Genomic DNA, 21,859 nt, shown 5'->3' with positions numbered 1-21,859 from the left:
GGCATAGGCTATGATTTAAGCACAGAAGGGAAAACACAGATTGGTAACCTCATAATGTAGTCAATTTTTTAATGGCTTAGAATGTGTTTTTACTGCGTAGTGTTTAAATTAACCTGCTACTGATGGTCTGGCTCTTGCAACCGAAACAGACCCTCTTGCCTTGGCTGTGTTTTATAAATGGCCCATAATTCTCTTCACTGTAAACATTTCAGGGTTTGCGTGGTCTGGAGAAAGTGCATACTTAACAGGCAAAATTTGTCTTGAGAAAATAGTTTTTATTTGTTTAAATGAATCTGTATGCATGCAGCTCAAAATAATACACTATTTTATGTTTTAAAGAAATAAAATTGCTTACCACATCATTTCTTCAGAGAACACGTCAGGGCTGTGAAGATTAAAGATCGCTCCAAGCCCATTGTTTCTCATTTCACCTCTGAAGGCCACGACCACACTAATCTCTCCGTCTGTGTTCTCAAAGACGGTTTTCCGAACTCATACATCAGAAAGACCACCGAAACTAAAATTATTCTGCAGTTAGGATCACACATTCTCCCTTCCCTTAACGACAGATTACTGTTCTTTTAAATTTTCTCCATTCATTGGAAGTTTCATTTCACACCTCTCTGCACCCATTCTGACTTCACACCTCTTGATTGGCCTCTCTTTCTGTCCCCTGCTCCCGCCTCTCACTCCTCCTCCCTCCCAACCTTTGTTCTCCCGCTACTTTACCTTTGCCTACTGCCCTGTCTCTCTCACACCTGAAGAAGGCTCCACGGCCGAAACGTTGTGTTCTCTTTCTTCTTTTTTTCATCATGGAATAAACCTATTACTTGTTCCTTTGCAGCCTACGCATGCTGACGCAGCTACCCACCTGAATTATATGGAAATGAAGATCTCATTTTTTATTAGACTGAGTTCATAATGTTCAGGCTCATTTACTTGTCACAGAGTTCAGAATCTGGAAGTGGCATGTAATTACAGCTTTAGAATTATTAATGTTTTTGCAGTTTAATAAAACCCCCATTTGTTTGGAAGGTTAAATCCAATGTAATGAGGATTACTTCTCTTGTAACGTTCCTCCTTCCATTTCAGAGAATAACGGAGAAAAGTAACTGTCGTCAATGCCTTTCAGTGTCTAAATCTGATCAGTAGGCAGCTATGCAGTTGGTACAAAAGAACTAAAATCTTTTTTCCTGTTTACTAGCACACACTCAATTCATTATACAGTGTTAAAATGTTCCTAAAATTTCAGTGTTAAAATTTACCCCACTGAAACTCAGAATAAGTGTTCTTTGGGTGATCGCAGTCAACATTTTACTGATTCACTCCTTTTAGTTAATCTTTGGTTTTTGGGGTCTACAGTATGTTACCAATTATTGTGTAGGAAAGAAATCTTCTACTTGTGTTTTAGAAAATAAAATTAGTAATGCATAACTTTGTTTTTCTTCTCACTTAATGAGTGTTAGGACCTGAATGTAGTAAATAATTTCATTTTAATAGTCTGTCATCTTCCTATCTGAGAAATTAGAGGTTTTGAAAGCTCTGAGCTCCACTGGAAAAAACGCAGGCGATTTAATAACTTCCGACTGCAAAGATTAGGTAACCTTGGTACATGGAGTTCTGTCAGGTCAAATTAATGTGCGTGAACGAAAGACAACTTCTGCTTATTCCTCACAGGAAGGCTGAAGCCACTTCATTTACTACATACAAGGAATTCAAGTGTTAAAGGAGATCACTGGAAATTGTAAACAAAGACCGGAGGGAATGTGAAGAGAACTGTAGCTCACATTTACACAGCCAGTTTCCTGTCAAAATATAGGCTATCTTCTGCCAGAACCTATTAAAACCTATTATTATTATGATTGTGTTCTAGCCCAGTTAGGGAACTTTCTGCATAAGTTTGCCTAATGGGAAATTAATGTTTCTCTGCTTTTGACTTTAGGAAACGTATTTCAGATGTATGGTTTTGGACAAATATTGTACCTTCTTGGATAATATCCACCCATTTTGTGCAAACCTAGCTGCTTGTTTTTTATAATAAAATGAATAGTATTCAGTGGCAGTCTGCACACTGGTTGAACTCATGTGTTACAGAGGCTAATTGGCATAGAATGATGAAACTGCTACAGGTGTAATCTGTTACTATCACTGGTGTTGCCTCGTTTCTGTTGAGACATGCACGACTGCTTTAAGTCTGATCTGGCTTTTCTTGTTCTGCTGTTTTTTGAAACTTAGAAAGTTAGAGGTTGTCAAAAAGTGGTAAGGTACAGTATACAGGAAAGCAGTAACTGTTTTAGTGGCTGTGTATAACGTTAAACTGAATGTTGCTGGAAAAAAGTAAAAAGACTACATGTTGAATGTTCCAGATTTGGAAACAGAAAGTCACCTTCATGTTAATTGCTGATGAAACGTTTAATAAAGCAGGAAATAATCAGTGGGAGGATTTTAATTTGAATGTTTTATACAATAAATATATAAAGGAGGTGTCAAGACTTATGGTGTTACTTTACACCAAAGCCAGAGGTAAAAATGTTTTCTGTTTCTAAATAACAGTACTATACAGTATACAGTACATTTGCATCTTTTAAATTGATCACATGGAAAAAACCTATTGTTCCTTTGCAGCCTGTGGGAATAAAAATACTTAAAATATATATATACACACCATATACTGTATTCTATATCACTTTGTGATGACCTACCAGAAGCATTTTCAAATATCTTTAGGAAGTGTTCAATTATTACTGAAGATCAGCATGGGTTAGGGAAATATTTCCCTAATGCAAATTAACTTCATGATTTATGAAAAATAAACTGCTGCATTTAGTTCTGATTACCTAACTATAATGCTGAACGGACATGCCGAGAGGTATCATCAACAGCAGTGAAATTAATATAATTTGTGCAGGGGTGAAAGTGACGATGCTGTTATGTTCTGAGAACCCAAATGGGGCAGGACCACATGTACTGCAGGTGACAGCAGTGCTATCAGGAGCAGTGTTTGCTCAAAGCATATTGTGAGGAGGTTCTGTTTCATCCCTTGTGAGAAAGGTTAGGTACAGTACATGTAATCTGAATTTAATATAAAGGTTAACTTTTCCTAGCTAAGAAAGCTTGTGTTGGAGAAAGTTGATTTGGAATTAACATAATTTTGTTGGCAATTTAGTTACCACTTTAGCATTGGAAACCTTTCATACCCTGAGGTTATGTAGTACCTGTTACAAAATACTTCATATTTACCTTAATTGTATATTGTGGAAATAATTAGGTCATTTCCTGAATATTGAGTGTTGTCAAAGTCCCGTTTTATCTAACTTGTCTTCCTGCTGTGCACTGGCCTTGTGTAGTGTATGGATTTTGTTTTAAGTTTGCTTTTTCTGTGTATAGTATAAAAAAAATTGAAAAAAAATCCCAATTCTTTTTTAGACTGAGAGAAGCTGAGGAGTGCTTCAGACAAGCAAAAGAAAAGGCATCCTATAATGTCAGACCCAAGCATGATTCTGGAATAGTAAGTACTTTCTTGTGCTGTTAAGATTTGGAGAATGGAAGATGTTAGAAAGATTGTGTTTTTAAAAAGCCATTATTGGCGTTAACTGTTGTAACAATTTTTTTGTGAACATTGTTTTTAGTAGCAGTAGCCCATTTGTAGGAGAACATTGTTTTTTTCATTTAAACTAATGGTTTGTGTTTTGTCTTCCAGAAAGCAAAGCTTAGCATGAAAATCTGAGTGTCTGTGTGAAATTACTGGGGAACATTCAGACTTCATTTCTAGGAGAACGATGGACAGAGAAAAAAAAACGACAATTACAGTTACCAAATGTCAGAATCTGACATTTGGCCTATCTTTCCCTTTTCAAATTTCTTTAAGAAATGTCATTTTCTTGTTCTGCTTTTGGACGTTGTGGGCTTGCCATCAAATTGCTTTGTTTTGCCAATATGATACAAACTCTGGGTATGGAGGTGGTAACAGTCGGGGTAAAAAGAAACATGATCACAAGCCATTGGAAGACCTGGAATGTTGAATCTGCACAGGGACTACACAATTGTCATGGAAATGCATTAAGTGCATGGATTATATAATACAATATTTGAACTTTGCTGGCTTGCAAGTACAGTTCTCCAGATGAACCTATTGCCTGGATCTCTTTAACTTCACTGAAATCGCTTGCTTCAGAGACCTGTAAAAGTCTTTTACTAATTCAGGTCCATCACGTAGATTTAAGCATAATGTAACTTGAAAATTTTAAGCAATAGAGGAGTGCGTGTGGTTCAAGCCAGTACAAAAACTGAATTTGTTGTCAAAACCTTGTTTAAAATGTGTGTATAAGTATAAATGACTTTATTGCATATCATAACAAAGAGGACAAGAGTTGACAGCTCCATTGTACTGAAAAGTATTTGTTCAAACTAACTCTGTGTATATAATGGAAGTAACACTTGCTAGGATCATGGTGAAAGTACAGTCATTTTTTAGTCAGGTAATAAACTTATTTGGATATCACAACATATATTACTTTAAGTAATCAGCCTACAGTGTTTTTCAAATTCCTTACCATAACATCAGCTTGCTAAGAAGAATAGTGAAGATGAATCTGATATTTGCTGTTCTCTTCATCTCTTTACAGCAGTGTATCCTGTGAGTAAACGCATTCAGAGGAGGATGTTGAATACTGTTAACACTAGGTCAGAGCAATGATAGATGTTTAATGACTTTCAGGTGTCTGAGCATCTTTTACAGTAAGCTAATGAGTTCTGCTGTTAATATTTAAAATCATACCAGTAGCATGAATTCCATAGTACCAGTGTACTGTCAAAATCAAGATGTTTCTCATGAAAACAGAGTGGTAATTTTCATAATGGGGACAGACTGTCCAAAGAAAAGGCTTATCTGTGTAGCACTTACATTGTTTACCATCCAGAATGGAATTAAAGAAATGTTATCAACTTGTGATGGTATGATTAATGGGTTCGTTTGGTGGGCTTGATGAGATTGTGTTCTTCACGTTTCGCCTGCCACATTGCTGTGTATTTGTATATAACCGATTTCTGACTTCTGAAAGGGAGGGGGACGTGGAACTGTAGGTCCAAGACACAGGTTTTTCCAATTCTTACAGAAGCCGAACCAATTCTTTCTTGAATTTAGGAAACAATTTCTAAATTCTAAAGGCATTCTGAACACTTTTGAGTTTCTGGCGTGCAGGATTTCTCTTTAGATTTGTTCCATTTCTGTAATTACAGTACATCTAATGAAATAAGAACAAAACTCAAAGAAGTGGGAGGTCTGTGTAATTGCCCACTGAATGAATAGAATTGCAAGACTGTGATTGCTTGTACCCATTTCAAAGTCAAACTTTTTCTTACAGTCAAGTGTTATTGATAGGTGTGGACAAATACTAAACAGGTTTTGGTGGAAGAGATAAATGTCCCTGTAAAGTTTATGGAGAGGTTTAAGTGTTACTCTTCATTTGCAAGTGTCATGTTTAACTGATATCTATGTAGATTAAATATCTTCTGGAAGAAGTATGTTACAATGACTTGCAAGTAATTAACCTGTTACATAAAATGTTATTTTAAATGGTAAACTATGATTTTATTTATGTAAAGTAGTATTAACATCCTTATGTATGGAACATTTTTGTCAATTTTTACTTACCTACTAGCATGTTGGTTCCGTGCCCAATGTGTATATTATTGTATTATTCTGGAGTTCTTGTACAAGACTTATCACCATGTGCAATATAATAAAAGTGTTTCTAATTGGACTTTTTTTTCAAAACCAATGTAATTTATATAAAATAAAATGAGAAATAAATTATTGCTAGTGTCTTATTTCCAGACCGATTTTTTAAATTTAAAACTCTCGCAAGTGTGATCACTCACTGTTTCTCTCTTTCAGCTACAGTACCAACTTATTGTAAATACAAGTTCTGGAAAAACTAGGAGAACTGGCCTTTCATCCAGTTCATTAATTTTTTTTCTGGACAGAAAGAGCCTGTGTGTACCTTTGTGAGCTGGCACATATAGCCATCTTTTTTCCAAATTCTATCTGGTTAGATATAGGAAGTGTCTGTTAAAGATGATCTGCTGAAGAAAATTCAATGCTATGAAAAACAGATTAAAGATGGTTGTAATCAAGCAAACATTTGTAGCTGTTTAAATTTTTGTTGCTTATTTATTGTAATGTCATTTATGGTTTTGTGTTCTGAAATTGGCAGCAGTCCACATCTAGAGAATATCTGGTGATGAATATTTTGAAAGTTGCAAATCATTTTGGGTAAGTGTTTTTTTCATGCATATGTGTATATTGTTTGCTATAAAGTTATTAAAATAAAGAATATGAATGTTGTTGGCTTTAGTACATGCCTAGTATAAAGTATATCCACCCAGCGCAGCTGGATTTAGCTAGGTGTGAGATATGACTTTGTATAGCTAAATTGCAATTAATTCTGGCTACACCTCAAAGTACAGCTGAAATATGCCAGTGAAAACAATGGCTCTAAGTATATTAGACCATAGTGGCCATAGAATGTGCTATTTTCTAAAAAACGTGGCAAAAAATGGAAATCAGTGCATTGGACCTATAGTATTGAACATTGCTACAGTAGGTTACCATGAGTTTCTCACCAGTCATTGTCATGCATCCCAATATTTCCTAAGAAGGAAGAGACAGTCATAGTTTTCATCTGAGAATTTTAATCCCAGTTACCTTTAAATGAAATTAAATACATTCTTCTCATTCTGCAAAAGAGAACACGGTAAACTGATTGAAGCTAGAGTTTTTTTTATCAATACAGTAAAATAGACAGATTGCTGAGCAGATACTACAGTCAAATCCAATCTGTACATTTGCAGACTTTAGTTTAAAACAGGACAAAACTGAACATAACTGTACATTATATAATTTTAATTATTTTTTCTCTAGATATACAACTTTTCCTCTTCGTACTGCTCCCTGTGTATAAAGTCGCCCTTACATTTTGCCAGCCCTGCACCAGTGTGCATTTGACCCTTTCATATCGCCACCCCCATTTTCACCTGATTCAGTGCTCGTCAAAGTTGTGGTGGTATATAATTATTGTACCATAGATTAATATTTTTTCCATTTGTACACTTTTAATATCTTGGTGATATTTCACAATATATTGAACAATACAATCTCAGTTCAGTCCATATTTAGGTAGCGCCTGTTACCTCAGGCCCTCCTGGAGTCTGAGGTTCTCTAGTTTTAGATTGTACATGACAATCAAGGAAGCTCTGTCAAGCAGCACATTTTCTAATAGAAATCAGATTCATTAAGCAGCCTATTATCTGTTTTGGAGCCTTACTGTATATACTGTATGTATTGAGTAGCAGTCTTCAGTTTTAGGTGAAAACGTCTGGGTGGGAATGCCAATTCTAGCTTGGCCACTCAAAACTCATGCTTTGTCAGTGTTTAAATACACCTCTAATAGCTTGTCAGTTCATATGTTGTATGAAATACAATTGTTTTTTCCTTTAATAAATTCAATGTAGTGTATAAATGTACACCTAGTGGTGATTTAATGTTGATCAATTAGAGCGTTACTCGTTTCCCAGTCAGTTTTATTTGCATCCTGATATCAGAATAGTGCCTGCCTTCTTGAAGGATGGGTGTTGGCCCGGGTTCATGCAATGTGCTGTTCATAAAAACAAAATCTAATAAAATATCTGTTCTCGAAAAAATAAGTCTTATGAGCTCTCTCCTTTGAGAAGAAATAAATGTAACGGCAAAGCAGTGCTTGCGCTGCCGTCTCTGGTCCGTGGGTAGGTGCCTCACTGTTTGCCCGATTCACTGACATTCACCGATATGCACCGGCACTGCTTCACTCTCTGTATTTTCCTGTGGCGGAAAGTGGGCTGCAGGCCTGGACAGTCCAGTTCCACAGTGAGGGTTGTGAACTTCTGCGGCTTGCAGAAGGCGCAGGACTGGAAAGACTCCTGCTCCTTCTTGATGTGCCTGGGGATGTAGAAGGAGTTGCACTGGCCGTAGCAGAAGCGGTTAATTATGGTTCGGCTCACACAGCCCTCCTCGCTCACTGTCTGGCGTAGCGGCTGTGTTTTACACCAGTCACTCTTCAGGTACTTCTTCTCCGTCACCACCAGGGCCTCTTGACTAGAGGCCAGTACTTCCTGCTTGCGTGTCCGCCTGTCTGAGGTGTTGCTTTTGTTCTTGTAGGGTGAAGGGATTTCTCCCTGGGGTCGGTTTTTCCTGGACTCCACTACCATCATTAGCACTCCTGCTAACAAGACTGAAAATAAGAGTGTCCGATACATCCTAGAAAGAGAGCAGAAAAACGAGGTGTTACTATACAGGTGTATCCTTGTGAAGAAGAAGAATAAACATAGAAGTGATGTAGAAGGTACAATTGAGGTGTTTTCACTACATCCATGCACAGTTTAACTTTGTATCTCAAAGTGTGCAAATATTCTACAGTATATCAACACCATTCCCTTGTATGGGAACTCAAGAAGCAAGAGTCAAACCACAAAAAAGAGAAGCAAAGCCATTAGGGATTATTAATCTTAATACTTTCTTTAACAATATGTAAGGGCACCACTGTTTCATTAAGTTAGTTTAGGTAATGCACTGCTTGGCTCCAGTACTTGGCCTCTCTTAAGACTCCCACAGAGCATTATCCTTTGCAAACTGCATCCCTCACAGATAACCCCATGACCAGATAACCTTTCTGTTCCTACTCCTTGCATTCTCAGACCTAGCGGTGTCTCAGAACATACAACAGAAAATTACGTTCTCTGTGCTCAAGAGATATAGACAGGCTTCTACCAGCTGGTCTAGGAGTTCGTTATTTTAAACAGTCAAGTAATTTTGTGGAAATAGTGTTTGGAGACCTGACTTGCACTTTAGATACTGTTAAACTTCTGTTGTTGATGTATTTTTTCATTTCCATTAAAACTTTAAGCAGCTCTGTTAAACGTATCAAAGAAACAGTTTGTCAAAATTCATAGCTAATAAAACTACTTGTAAGTAAGGATTAAAAATTCAGTTCAAATATTGAAGTAAAGTGTTAGAATGAACTATGTACTATATGCACCACTGTTGTAAAAATCCAATGTATACAGGAACATTAATAACATCAGGTAGGTATTTGAACTGTGCTTCAAAGCTGTGAACAAATTGAGCTGTAGCTGTCCAGCTCGTCGTTTGTTGAGAAGGAAAGGGGTGCTTTGTTTTGTACAGGGTGTGAATAAGAAAATGATACCTTACAGTACTATAGCAAAAGTCTATTTAGAGATCATTTTGAATAGTAATAGTTTAGAACACGAATTGTGACTTATTGCTTCAGTATAGCATATAGTAATATACAAAGTGATATTTCATCAGGAAATATTTTAAAAAGAATTTTCACTGTCTTGTACTTTTGAATGAAGCCTTAGTCAAAGTTTCGGCATTGCTATTTTTTTATATCCCTCCAACGGAGTTTGGAGACTAGCTTGAAATCAGTCAAGTTATAACTTTCCTGGGAAATGTGCCCTTGTCACAGCCACTGATTGCTGTACTCATTGATTTCCCCACAGTGCCTTGCAGCAGAGGTAGACACTCTTGGAGGAGCGATGCAGAACAGTGTGGAGGTGCTGTTTAAGATATTGACTCATAACCTGGATCTTCAGTGGGGCCACTGCTGTTGAACCCTTGAGCAAAGCACATTCTTCCAGCAAAGTTCCCAACTGTATAAATAAGCAAAGGTAAATTGCTCTGGATAAATGTTACCTGAATAAGTATTATTAAGAAATTGCACAGGTTGATTTTGTGCTTCAGCCTTTGAATATCACCACCACTTGCCTAACTCCAGCAGCACTGAGTACTACAGTATGTCACATTGAAAATAATTTCAGAGTCCAGCTACAAACGCCGCCAAAGTTAGTTTCTTAATTGAAAAGGAATTTTAAACAAAGGTGTAAGCAGTTCATGTGCCACGTGAATACATGGTGGAAACACAGTTAAAGGTAAGCTATGTCTACAGCCTGAAAGGTTTAATTACATTGTTTATCCAACACCTCCAAATGACACAGCTTTTAGAGTCTGAAAACATTTCAAATTTGAAATATCTGAGTGTAAAGAGTTAACCGAACTACTGTATATGGTCAGCATCTTAAAAATGATCTAAATCAGTGTATGATAACATTTATCATTCCCCAGTCCAATTTCCATAAGAGCATAAAAACAAAGAGACCTACAGTACAGTATGAACAAGAGCAGACCCCTTGGCCCACACATCCCAATAGGAGGTAATGTGTTCAAGGATCTCATCCAGACTTGAAAGAAGCCAGAGTATCGACTTGAATAACCAGGTCTGATAGCTTGCTCATACCTCTACAACCCTTTGTATCTTTGCAAATATTTTGTAATACAATATCACTCTTTCTTTTTGAAGAAATTGTATTTTTCTAATGCTAAAAAACTTATACAATTTTATTTTACCATCTACAGTATCTTCCATTACTTCATCCTATAGGTTAATTAAACCACTAGTGAAAATGTTTCATTTTCAGGATAGTATGGATAACATGCACAGATTTACCACTGCAGCATTCTTAACTCTGAAGAAATTAATTACAGAAAAAGCCATTGTTTTTCCTGAGGATAGAACAAAAATCCTGCAAATAACCTTTCACCCTCTCGTAGATATAAGCACTTGTAGACATTTGTAGAAGTAGAACAGTAGAACAAAAATGTAAAACTTAAAGATTATACTAAAAAAGTCCAATTAGTTAAACTGTGAATGTGGGATATGCGCATAAACAGTAGCACGTTTAGTAGCACAAGAGTAAAGGGTTTAAGTAAATTTATTCAATTAAATCAGTCTCTATATTGTATCTACTACATTTGTTTATTGAAATTACATTAAAAACATTATTGCAGACTTCAAGAAATTCTCGTGCCATTATTAATGGTGAAATGTATTTCTTTTCAACCCAGACACATTACATAGAATTAAAATATAATAAATATGTATTTTCTCATTCATTCCTATTGAAAATGTATCTTTAGGAACATATACATAAAGATTACAAATGAGAAGAGGCTGTTTGACCCATCTAGTTCATTTATTAGTAGCTAAGTGATTTGAGAATCTTGTTCAGCTGTTGATTGAAAGAAGCCAGGTCATCAACTTCCACAGTATGGATTATTCTTGACTCATTCAACCCTTGAAATAAAGCGTGCCTCCTTTTTTTGGGGAGTAAAATATGAACTATCTAGTACTTTGCGCTTGTAATCTCTGGTTTGTGTTTTACTGTCAATTTCAAAGATGTCTTTTGGGTTGAGTTTGTCAATATAGTTGAGGAGAATGCTTGAGCCATGCTCCCCTGGTAGTGATCTCTGTTCAAGTCTAAAAAAGTTTATTTATTTCAGTCTGTGAGTGAATGGCATTCTTTTCGGCTCAGGATTGCAGGATTAGTTGATTGCATACAGTAGTTTTAATACACATCAATTCATATTTAACGCTTTTAACTATACAGTACAGTATATCCTAATATACAGTATCCTATCATTTTTCTTTACAGATTTTCCCTTTTGTATAGAAGTCAGAAAGATGCCAACACTTGTCTTTTTCATTGACAGTTTCTTTGAGATTGTTTTTTCTATTATAATTATACACATTACAAAAATTTAAATTAAAAACATAAAAATTGCGCATTTTAGTACCAATCCTTAGAAAATTATGTTAAGAATGCTATGTCTTTGGTCTATCTAGAGTAATTGGTTTGATTCGAGACTGGGTTTTCATTTTTTTTTTTACATTTTTTGACAAGTACATATGATGGCTCTTATAATGGCAGTTTTAATTTTTGTGTGTGTATTCATATACTGTATATACAGTACACACCCTGTGATGGACTTCATTTAGTTCCTACTTGTGTCCTATGTTTCCAGGACAGGTCCTGGGTACCTGGAACCCTTACCAGGAATAAGCAATTTCACAATGTATGCATGTTTAGAAAATGAGCCATTAGGTTCAGAATTCTCTTCTGCATATTTCTTTTACATTTTTTTATGTTGAATTAAGTACAATGAATCATTATCATGGTAAATCCCATGTTTAGCCACTATGTCAAATAGTAGTGTTTAAGTGCTTTATGTAAAACAAACACATATCAACTGCAGATATTAAATATAAGATAATACAATATGGAAATTAAGAACCATGAGACTTATTGTAGATAATAAATGACACAAAATTAAATATAATTTTAAGAACAACGAGTAGGTAGGTGTATTTGTTGTTAACTCATATTCCTTCATGAGATTCTTTAACAGCTCAGTCTATATACAGTATTTTCAGTTATTCTTCTGAGTTTGGTTTATTACAGAATTGCTGCTTTTTGTAAATGGGCACAACTATAAATGGATGAATTTGCTTAAGTCTACGTTTGGGGAAAAACATGCTGTATCAGATTTTAATAGATTTTAATCAAGAGATACGGTATGAAATATATTAACAACAAAGTTGATTTTTTTTAAAACTTCACCTCAGAATAAAATAATTAAACAGTTGCTTAGTCTAGTTACAAATCATGTGTTTAGCGGAACCATCTGAATGTCATTAGAGTCCAGCTTTGAAAACCTGTGATTGGACTAGATTTCTGTACTCATAGGGACTTGGCTCTGGAGATCAGTGGATCCTGCCTTCTCTTTCAATGGCCCATCTGCGTTTGATGTAAAACTAGAAAACTGTAATACTGTTGTGTGATACTGTCAACGTCCTGCCCCCCTCCCCCAGCTCCCTGTCTCTCCTCATAGCAGCAAGAATGAGCAGCTCAGCAGGGTCGGCAAACCCTCAGAGCTTTCCACTATTTCAAATAGTTTCCTATGAGGACAGGAAAAGACAGATTAAGTTTAATTTGTCACTTTGTCAAGCTCAGCAGGAACAATGAAGCTATACTAAAATGATTATTAAAAGGGAACTGAAGGAACTTTGTCCGTCAGTCGTACTTACATCTTTGCAGCAGATGTTGCTGATTGAAAGATAAACACTGGCTATTGCTTTAAAAATTAGTGTGCCGTGGCCATGACAATCCTGTCCACATTCCGGAATCTGGCATGTCTTGTATGCTCCTCTTATATTTTGGGGGGGTTTATTATTAGGGAAATGGAATTCTTCTTTGTTTTCTGGAACTTAAAAATGATCGCAATGCAACAAACATTACTACCACAGTCTTCAAAAGAATAGCATTATAATACATTAAACTTTTCTGTTCCTCCTTTAGTTTTGTTATGACACTGTTCTAACAAAACTTTCCTGGCCATTTACTGGGCTCCATCATTATTATTTAAAGTGCACAATATATACAGTCTATATATTTTTGCACATACCAATATTTATAGGCTTTGTCTAATCTTCACAGTTCAGTTCTGGTGTCATAGCACATTAAATACAGTGTAGCCATGGTAAAGTATATGGCATTAAAGGTTTTGTGCAGTGGTTGGTTCATACTTTTACTGATCAGTGCCACAATAAAGATGGACGTTAAACTCAAACATTGGAATCATGTCTGCTTCTGTGGTTGGTGAACATCTACGTCTGACTAACTTAGAATCTGACAGATGAATGCTTAAGTGACAGAACACTTGCACACACTTAAAGGCCCTTGGGGATTATTAGAAATACCCTGAAAAGGAAGAGTGAGCATCTTCAGTTTCACTGGCTATCTGGGGGTCATCATCAGGGACCTGGCTGGTTTGATGGCTCTCTGCTGCCACACATTAGGACAAAGTTCCTGTCAAAACCTGAGATGCGCTAAGAGAAAGCAGTAACTTAAAACATCTATCAGCCAAGAGGAAAAAAAACACGTTTGTCATTTAAAAGTTTCATTACGGGCAAAAGATGAATCCCAAGATTGCCCTGTTTATCTGATTGCAGGAGCTGACCAGATTTGTGCCAAGTTTCTAACATCTAACATCAACCAGATTTCGGATTTAAACATAGTTTTTTTCAGTGCGATTTCATCATGCTGTCTTTCAAAACTCTGTGATTTAAATGCAACATTAAGGCGTAGATGAATCTGTAAATATTTTAGTTACATTTTGCAGGAACATATACATAAAGATTACAAATTGCAAAGCTTAATATGTTTATTCTCCACTGTTCCAATTTTAATGTTTTTTTTTTTATGAATGGATGGAAGAAAAGTCACATATCCCTAGAGTTTCCCAGTGACCTGGTAGTCTCTGGATGAATACAGATATGATCCTATTCACCAGCTGCTTTCACATCATCTATATTTTGTAATATGATGTCTGTTCCTTTTTCAGTCTTAAGAAAGATACAGGAACAGCAGTGAGCATCTGAGAATCTCATCACAGTGCAACCTGAGGTTTGGGAAGACAATATGGACTGCAGAGCTGAAACATCCATTACATTTTACATTACAAGATGTGCTATCATAATCTTAATAATCAGTTCTGATTATTCTTAATATTCCATCCTTTAAGGGTATTTCATACTGCTTTACAAATGGTGCATTCTGCTAATGCTCACTTTAGTTGTCATTTATTCTTCTTCATATATCAAAACAGTAAAAAAAAAACAAAGCATACAACCTAAATGCAATTAAAATAATGACTCAAATGCCTTGCTCTATAAACTTCAATTTGGTTAACATAATGAAAATAACTATTCTCCTCTGAGTTATTTTACCTATCACATCTGCTGCATGTTGACATCTGCTTTTCTCAAATTTGGCTGCTCTGATGATACTTGACCCTTGGGCTCAGAGTTCCCACACAAGTGAAGTTTTATAGACCTTTAGTATGACCTTCACTTGGAAATTGACTCAAGTAATTTGTGGACTCTATAAAAGCAATCAGCTATCTTGCCGTGAAAGTTAACATTAATGATTTACTAATGTGTTCTGCTGCAGTTTGAGTGCGATCACAGCCAGACCATTTTTCTTGGAACTAGTTGTTGACATTCATCAGGGTGCACAGCAGAAAAGTCTTTGACCATTATACAAAATGCATCATACATCTGAATTAGGACACATTGCTGTTAAAAATGTCTAAACGTAGACCTAAATACATCCTATTTCTTAAAATAATGGGCTCTAGAACATGTGGCATAATATGTTCTTGCACAATATTTTGTCACTGTTTCTAAAAGACAGGAATCATTAAATTATAATTCTACAATTAGAAATTTTAAAAGCAGTGATATGTGTCCTCTTTATTGGCTTGCAACGGTATGTATCTTAATTTGGTAAATGACCAAAATGCATTTCTAAAGTATTTTGGAATTCTAGATTCTTTCTTCCATTTACTGTATTATATATATATTGCCTGACCCTGCTACAATGTTCTCAGTGGAAGAATTTGTATATGATACACAGTACTGTGTGAATATTCTCACATAGTAATGCATATACAGTAAGATGCAATAAGAATCCTTATTAGTATTTTTTGTGGTTTGTCACTCAAGTTTTCAAGCTATCATGTCAGCTACAAAGAAGATTAAGTGCAGTGGGTTATGCTCACACACAGTAATTCTTTTAAAAATGTATGTTGTGAAACATACTTTTTGGATGGCATGCTTTAAATCTCTCTCCCTGGAATTAGTTCAAACTATTTTAAAACAAAGATTATTTCCCCAATTTGGGGAGCAGAAATACTTAATGTCTTGAGTCTCCTACTTACTGTACATACTTTTCTGAAAATATACCCTACAGTTAATGTACTGTAAAAACAAAATTTCAAGGTGTTTAAAGAACTTTGAAACTGTGGCTACAATGAGGTTGCCTGGAGTTGTTTGGAGATTGGCTGGCCAGCCACAATTCCCCTACATAATTGTCAGCAGCTGAATGATAGCCCTAATGTAGGTCTACTTTTTCTGTTTCAAAAGAGATTCAGAACCACTTAGTTTACCACATGTGATATAAAATAAATAACACACTTCCTCTTTTTTCCTGGTGAGCTGTGGTTCCCAGTAACACTTCAGATCCTTAGCAATATCATGGCACAACAGCCTGGGGGCAGTCAGCACTAGTGTAGCAAAAGGAGTTAAACACTTTCTTCTGCCTCCTCCAGAAAGCCTTCCTGCTGCCGCCTTCTGTTTATCTGCCTGAGTAAATTGGCTGGATGGAAAATTAAATATTTCATCTTGTTGCAGTGCGAAATCAGAGCCAGTGTAGGACAAGGAGAATTCCACAGCATCCCCAGATAACAAGAGGATGCATTTTTAAGCGCAACATTTCCATTGATCTGTGCGACATCTTTTCGTGCAGATCATGTGTAACAGATGAACAAGAATGGGGTCTGTTCCAATTGAATGAGAATCCCCAGCGTGAGTTAAGGTGCTATAGATTAATCTATGAAAAAGGATTGATCTACTCAACCTACAAAACCTTCAATTGTCTAGTATAAAAATCCTAAGTGTAGACTGAATTTTAGTGCATAGCACTAAAGCTGTGATGACTTTTTGGTATAGTACATCTTTAGTTTAGGTATTCATTCATTGACAAAAATTAGTAACCTAGTCAAGTCTTGTTCTAGTTGACTGTTTTCAAGACATACTAACAATATTAATAGAAATTATAGTTTTGATAATTTTGCTAGTTGATGGTGTGGATTACCTTTTTATGTATGATTCAGAAAAGTAGTCACAATCCACCCTTTTATTAAATCAAGACCAGTATGCGTAATTTCATCGTGGAATGACGTGCATTGTTGTTTTGCACAATGAACATTCACACCCTTAGATGTAGAGAAAGCTTTTGTGGAGAAGGACCAAAGTTGAATCAGTCCAGTACCAAGCAGAGCCAAGCTTTTAATAATCTGTTCTTCAGGGGCAATGTTTAGACTAGCAGTATGTTGTTAACTTCTGGCGCACACTTTTGTTAGACGAGAAGAAAGTCTTATAATCGCATTTTAAAACAAACAGTCAATCCTGAGACACAAAATGCACTTGGGTTTCTGCTCTCTGTTTTCCATGGGATTTCTGTTATATAGCATAATGGCAAAAATGTTGATCTCAGTCAAATATTATTGAACAGATGGCATGATGAATCTACTTTAAGTGATTTGCTCTCCTTAAAATTAGCCATGAGGCATAAACTGAAATATTGAAGAGAAACCAAATAACTTCTATTGATCTCTATTTCTGCCCTTAGCCCCAGAGAGATTCACACTGCTGCTAAATAAGAACTTTAGCATTATAAATATGAGCCGCATCTTTCATCCATGCCCTGAGGTTCAAAACGTTGCATCACACGTTGTCTTCTGTTACACTATGTGCAATATTAGAATATTACATTGTGTCGATCACATCAAACGCAATGTTGCTGGAAAACATATTTATGAAGTTAGCCCTTTGTGCAAAGGTCTTAGTGGTGCAGCTTGCTGATTGTTTTCTTGTTTGATGGATGTAGAGACTATATTACAGTTAACACAATGTTACCAGCTGTGGCAAGTCGTATTCCTGAGTGATACCTTACCATCACTGGTAGCTTAGTATACTCAGTATAGGTTGCATCACTTCTGTTTAGTAAAGTGAATGAAGATCTTTGTATTACTAAGCTGTTAATGGTGATGATGCTTCTCTTCAGCTAAAGCATTTTACATTTTTTTTCTATAGCAACAAACTATCGCTAAATGTTTTGCTACTACAGCAAACATTATTAAAAAACTACAGTTAAAGTTTATAAACTCCAAACCAAGAGCTACATTTAGTAAATTTTACATTTAGTGTATAGTATGTCCAAGAGCTCAGATCATAAAAGGTAGTTTAAACCTTTCATTATACTACCTTCAAAGGGATATGAATTGAGAAATTATAGTACGTTCCTCAGCAACTAAGGAAGTTCTATAACAAATGTTATCAAAAGCTCAGATTATTAGAAATGACAGTACCACATTAATACATCTATTTGTGCAATAACACCCCATTTTTGCTGAACAATTTGGAGTTGTTTACATTGTTTTTCACTGTAACAGTTGCCATTCTCATGATGGGCTGTGCTGTGAATACGTTATTGTGTATTGTAGTCAGATCACGATTGCAACAACACACAATTGGCAGCTTGTGTCAACCACTTCTTATCTCTGCATGTGTCCAGGCATTTTCTACAGTGCGTTTAAGTATCAGTGCACAGCAGAGGGTGACACTGAAAAAGCACTCAATTGATGTAAAAATCAAAATCACAGATTTTCTTTCTCACAAATCCTCTTTACCAAACAAGCTAACTGTGCAAGGTGGAGCAGTCACCAGCACAGCCGCAAATCACAATTAATCGGATCATTAACTCTTTCACTCCAACACACCCCCCTCACTAAGTTTGCAAGGATGTAAAGGAAAAATAATGTTTTAATAATGTGATCATTTTGTTACGGTTGCAATAGTTGTATTAACATTTGTAAACGGAGCCAGAATGCATTTTTAGTCATGTAACTCATTTTTGTTAAGTAATTCATTGATTCATACTAGGATAGCAGATTTGATTTTTTTTTAATTTCACAAGGTTTTTTTTTTCCCTAAACTTTTTTTTTACTCACTAGGGAAAGACTTTTGCTTTTTCATTAGCGATTATGTTTCTGAGGCTTTTAAAGACCAAATTTCTTAATGTTGCGTGAAATTTTAAGTCTGTTTTTTCTCAAATTTATATTTCCGTACTATACTGCTAGAAGCACCTTGGCAAGTGTCTTGACAATTTGTTAAAACCGAAATGAAAGATTTTCAGGCTTATCATGGTAAATAAAATATATATTTATACAGTATGTACTGCCATAAGCAGAAACTATATCCATTCAAAGCTGGAAATTCCCAGCATCCTCTTCTGGCCCCGTTTAAAACAGGTTGTTGCTTTACCTCTCTTTCAGAGCAGTCCCACAGTGTGTGATGTGATGGAGAGTTGTATTCCAGAGGCAGCAGTTAGGGACAGCTGTCCTGTGCACGCAGTCCAGGGGGAGTCTGCAGACTGCTGGTGATGCCCATAAGAGCAGCTCAGTCAAGATGAGGGTGAAGACAGTGCCTTGCGTCTCTCTGCTGTCTCCAGTATGTTTGAAGTCTCAGTTCTGGCTCCTCTCAGTCATGTGCATGTGGATGTTATCATAGACTGGGGTTTCTATTGGCTCCGATCACTAAACAAATCACACCAAGTCTCTCTCTCTCTCTCCCTCTCGGCTTCTCTCTCTAGCCCCCTCCCCCTTCAGTTTTGTTACTCAACCAGCCCTCCAAAGACATTATTGCAGCCACTTTCACCAACTCACTTTCCCTCCTGCTCTCTTCCCCTCACATTCCCAGTCTCTCACTGATGTGGTTCTGACTCAACTTCACAGGCACCGAGACACTGTCAGCCTGACATAAGGTACTTATTTGCATACCAGAGGAAGGGTATGGGTTTCATCTCCATACACTGTCCTCTCAAAAAAAGAAAGTCTGAATGCTGACTGATTCTCAGCTAGTGTCCTTTCCTCCCCTAATTTAAATTTGAAATCTGCATTGTGTTCTACAAGAACAATATTAAGTTGTTCTCAAGTTCCCTGTTTTCATGCTTTCTTGTTTCTTTGGGTGCACCTGACCTCTTAGTGAACGGTTCTTTTTATTTTCTGAATTATGCGAGGACAATACGGTACATGAATTTCGGTAAGTGCTTCAACATTTCAATAGAGGGCTTTATACAGTATACAGGTCTGTAGTTTCAATAACATTGACCATTACTGCAATCAAGGGGCATTCAGCATTTCTTCTGTTACTGGCAGTTCTCTGTTCATGAATGGGTTGATTACAGCTGAACATCTGTTGGACACATTCAGTCTGAAAATACAATTATCCACATATTACAGGTCTTTATCACACTTTAAGTAAAAACTGTGTAACATTTGGTGATAAATGCCAAAATCACATTTATTGAAGTTTATAAATATTTGCTGAAGTACAGCTCTAGTTACAGAAGGCTATTTCTAGCAAAAATATATACATTGATATTGTCAAGTGTATAATATTAAAGGGCCTTCATAAACTAAGTAAGATTTGAATTATTGAATTTAATTTGCAACATTAAGCAACTTTTTAAATTGCAAGGTTTTTGTCTATAGACTTAATCAGGGTAATCTATAAATGGTGGATGGAAAAGAAATGTTTTCAATTGATAAGAAATATTTGATCACTTTTAAAAACTGACGCAATTAAAACCTAAGGATGTTGAAGTCGTAAAGTGCAACAGTTGTACCGTCATGCAAAGAGCTTCTGTAGCTGTGGCTTACTATTTATGTCATGTTAAGATCTGCACATGTACTCATTAAAATGTACTATGTAGACATTAACAATAAATGTAGCTTCTCTCCACAGATTTATGCCTAGTGTTGCAGATTATGTTATGAAACCCTGCTCTAGTGTGTTTATTTCTTAACAAAAGTTGGAATTTTATTTTAAGTCCTTTGAACAAAACATGACATAATCGGATTCCTGTTATCATATTGAAGGAAGCTACAATATTGCTGCGGCCAGCCCTAATACATACCCTCTTGTGGTCACAAAAAGAAATGCAACACTTTAAAATGAGATAAAAAGAAAGTACTCGCTCATTCAGACAACAGAAATAAAAAAGTAGTCTCATAATTGCTTACTTTTAAAACCTAGTATACACAGGGTTTTTCCAGTGACTAAACTTTTTTTTAAATCATTGTGACAAAATTAAATATACAAACATTGACTTTTTTCATTTTTGAAGTGCCCCCAGCAAACCTCACAGCTGTTTGAAAGTTAAAACATGAAAACAAGTACTGTATATTTAATATATAATATACTTATAACTGTATATATAATAAACCACACAGAATAGACATATGTAAAGTATACATACTAGGACATTCATACGGTATAAAATGAACAATTCATATAATGTGGTAATGTAAATAGCATATAACACAGATACTGAATATGAAAAAGCCTATGTACAATACAGTAGACGTGTGTGATTATCACTGACTGAATTGTTTGCATGTTAAAGGCTCTCAGACTGCAGCCAGCTGTGCAAAATTACTGAGGCGATGTCTTTCTTTGGTAACTTTATTATTAGGTTCCCTTCTCAAAGCGTATCACTCCTCAGTAGAGGAGAAGAGCAGACTGCTCTGCCTCATCCACAGGCATGCCCAAATGTAACTGTTGTGAGGTACCACTTACTTGCACTGTGATTGCGTTCTTTGGTACTCTGAAATGGCCAGAACAATCATGCTTCAAAGTACAATTTGCAATATGGAAAGAATATTAATAGCATTCATATACCTTCATTCCCTTCATCAGCACAACCTTTTATTCTTTCTGAAGGTAGACGTAGAACATCTGGAGTCTAAGAAACCTGGCAGGTGTTGAGACCTCATTGTTTGTTAGCCTTGCTTTCTGTGGAAGCCTATTATCTTCATCCTCTTTTCGTGAATAACATGCTGTCAGATGATTGTTACAGCATTAGCTATATCTATCCACGTTGCAGCTCTTCCTTCCAAGAACCAAAGCAGTAAGTCTTTCAGTGATTCGCTTATCTCCTGCAATTGTCCTTTGGACAGAATCACAGGTACTACACAGGTAACAAATTGTACTGTAGATTTTCTCTCTCGTAAAATCCGGGTCTCCCTATGTTTGCCACACACAAAGAAACTGCAGCTCCAGTTATACTGATATATGGACATATCTTATGTCCTTGATTCCAGCCCTGTGGAGATGTATGACTAAGGCTGTTTGATTATGGATGCAGGGTTTATAATGTTTTCAGCATAATCCCCAAAACAGCACTAACCTAAACTGCTACTGTCCAAAATACCGGTCATGTCTTAAAAACAAAAATGTAATAATCTATACTACAGTATGTAAAAAAAAAAATCTTGTTTTTCTCC

At 36.0% G+C, this 21,859-nt stretch overlaps 3 protein-coding genes across 3 annotated transcripts in view; 1 reads left to right on the top strand and 2 right to left on the bottom strand.

Annotated features, from left to right (window-relative positions):
* fmn2b (formin 2b) overlaps positions 1 to 5,815 on the top strand; it is an 85,610-nt gene extending 79,795 nt beyond the window's left edge. Inside the window, exons 18-19 of the mRNA XM_069179880.1 lie at positions 3,427 to 3,508; positions 3,701 to 5,815. Coding sequence (XP_069035981.1) covers positions 3,427 to 3,508; positions 3,701 to 3,727 — 109 coding nt within the window. The 3' untranslated portion in view covers positions 3,728 to 5,815. The remainder of the gene's footprint in view (positions 1 to 3,426; positions 3,509 to 3,700) is intronic.
* An 858-nt stretch (positions 5,816 to 6,673) lies between these two features.
* grem2b (gremlin 2, DAN family BMP antagonist b) lies at positions 6,674 to 19,365 on the bottom strand. The gene is made up of 2 exons (XM_006638663.3): positions 18,837 to 19,365; positions 6,674 to 8,293 (listed from the first exon to the last, which is right to left on the bottom strand). The coding sequence occupies exon 2, from the start codon at positions 8,290 to 8,292 to the stop codon at positions 7,792 to 7,794; it is 501 nt and encodes a 166-aa protein (XP_006638726.1). The 5' UTR covers position 8,293; positions 18,837 to 19,365; the 3' UTR covers positions 6,674 to 7,791.
* Positions 19,366 to 19,518: 153 nt separating this feature from the next.
* The window catches only part of LOC102698711 (regulator of G protein signaling 7), a 96,159-nt gene continuing 93,818 nt past the window's right edge, over positions 19,519 to 21,859 (bottom strand). The window contains exon 17 of the mRNA XM_015363243.2: positions 19,519 to 19,784. Within this exon, the coding sequence (XP_015218729.1) occupies positions 19,644 to 19,784 (141 nt within the window). The 3' untranslated portion in view covers positions 19,519 to 19,643. The remainder of the gene's footprint in view (positions 19,785 to 21,859) is intronic.

The sequence above is a fragment of the Lepisosteus oculatus genome, chromosome 17, assembly GCF_040954835.1.
Source record: "Lepisosteus oculatus isolate fLepOcu1 chromosome 17, fLepOcu1.hap2, whole genome shotgun sequence".
NCBI classification, from domain to species: Eukaryota; Metazoa; Chordata; class Actinopteri; order Semionotiformes; family Lepisosteidae; genus Lepisosteus; species Lepisosteus oculatus.
Note: the sequence above shows the minus strand (reverse complement) of the source record. Positions and strands in the feature narration are given on the sequence as shown.

What these genes read in the sequence shown, in the direction of transcription:
- grem2b (XM_006638663.3), bottom strand. Translation starts at nt 8,292, where the DNA reads ATGTATCGGACACTCTTATTTTCAGTCTTGTTAGCAGGAGTGCTAATG.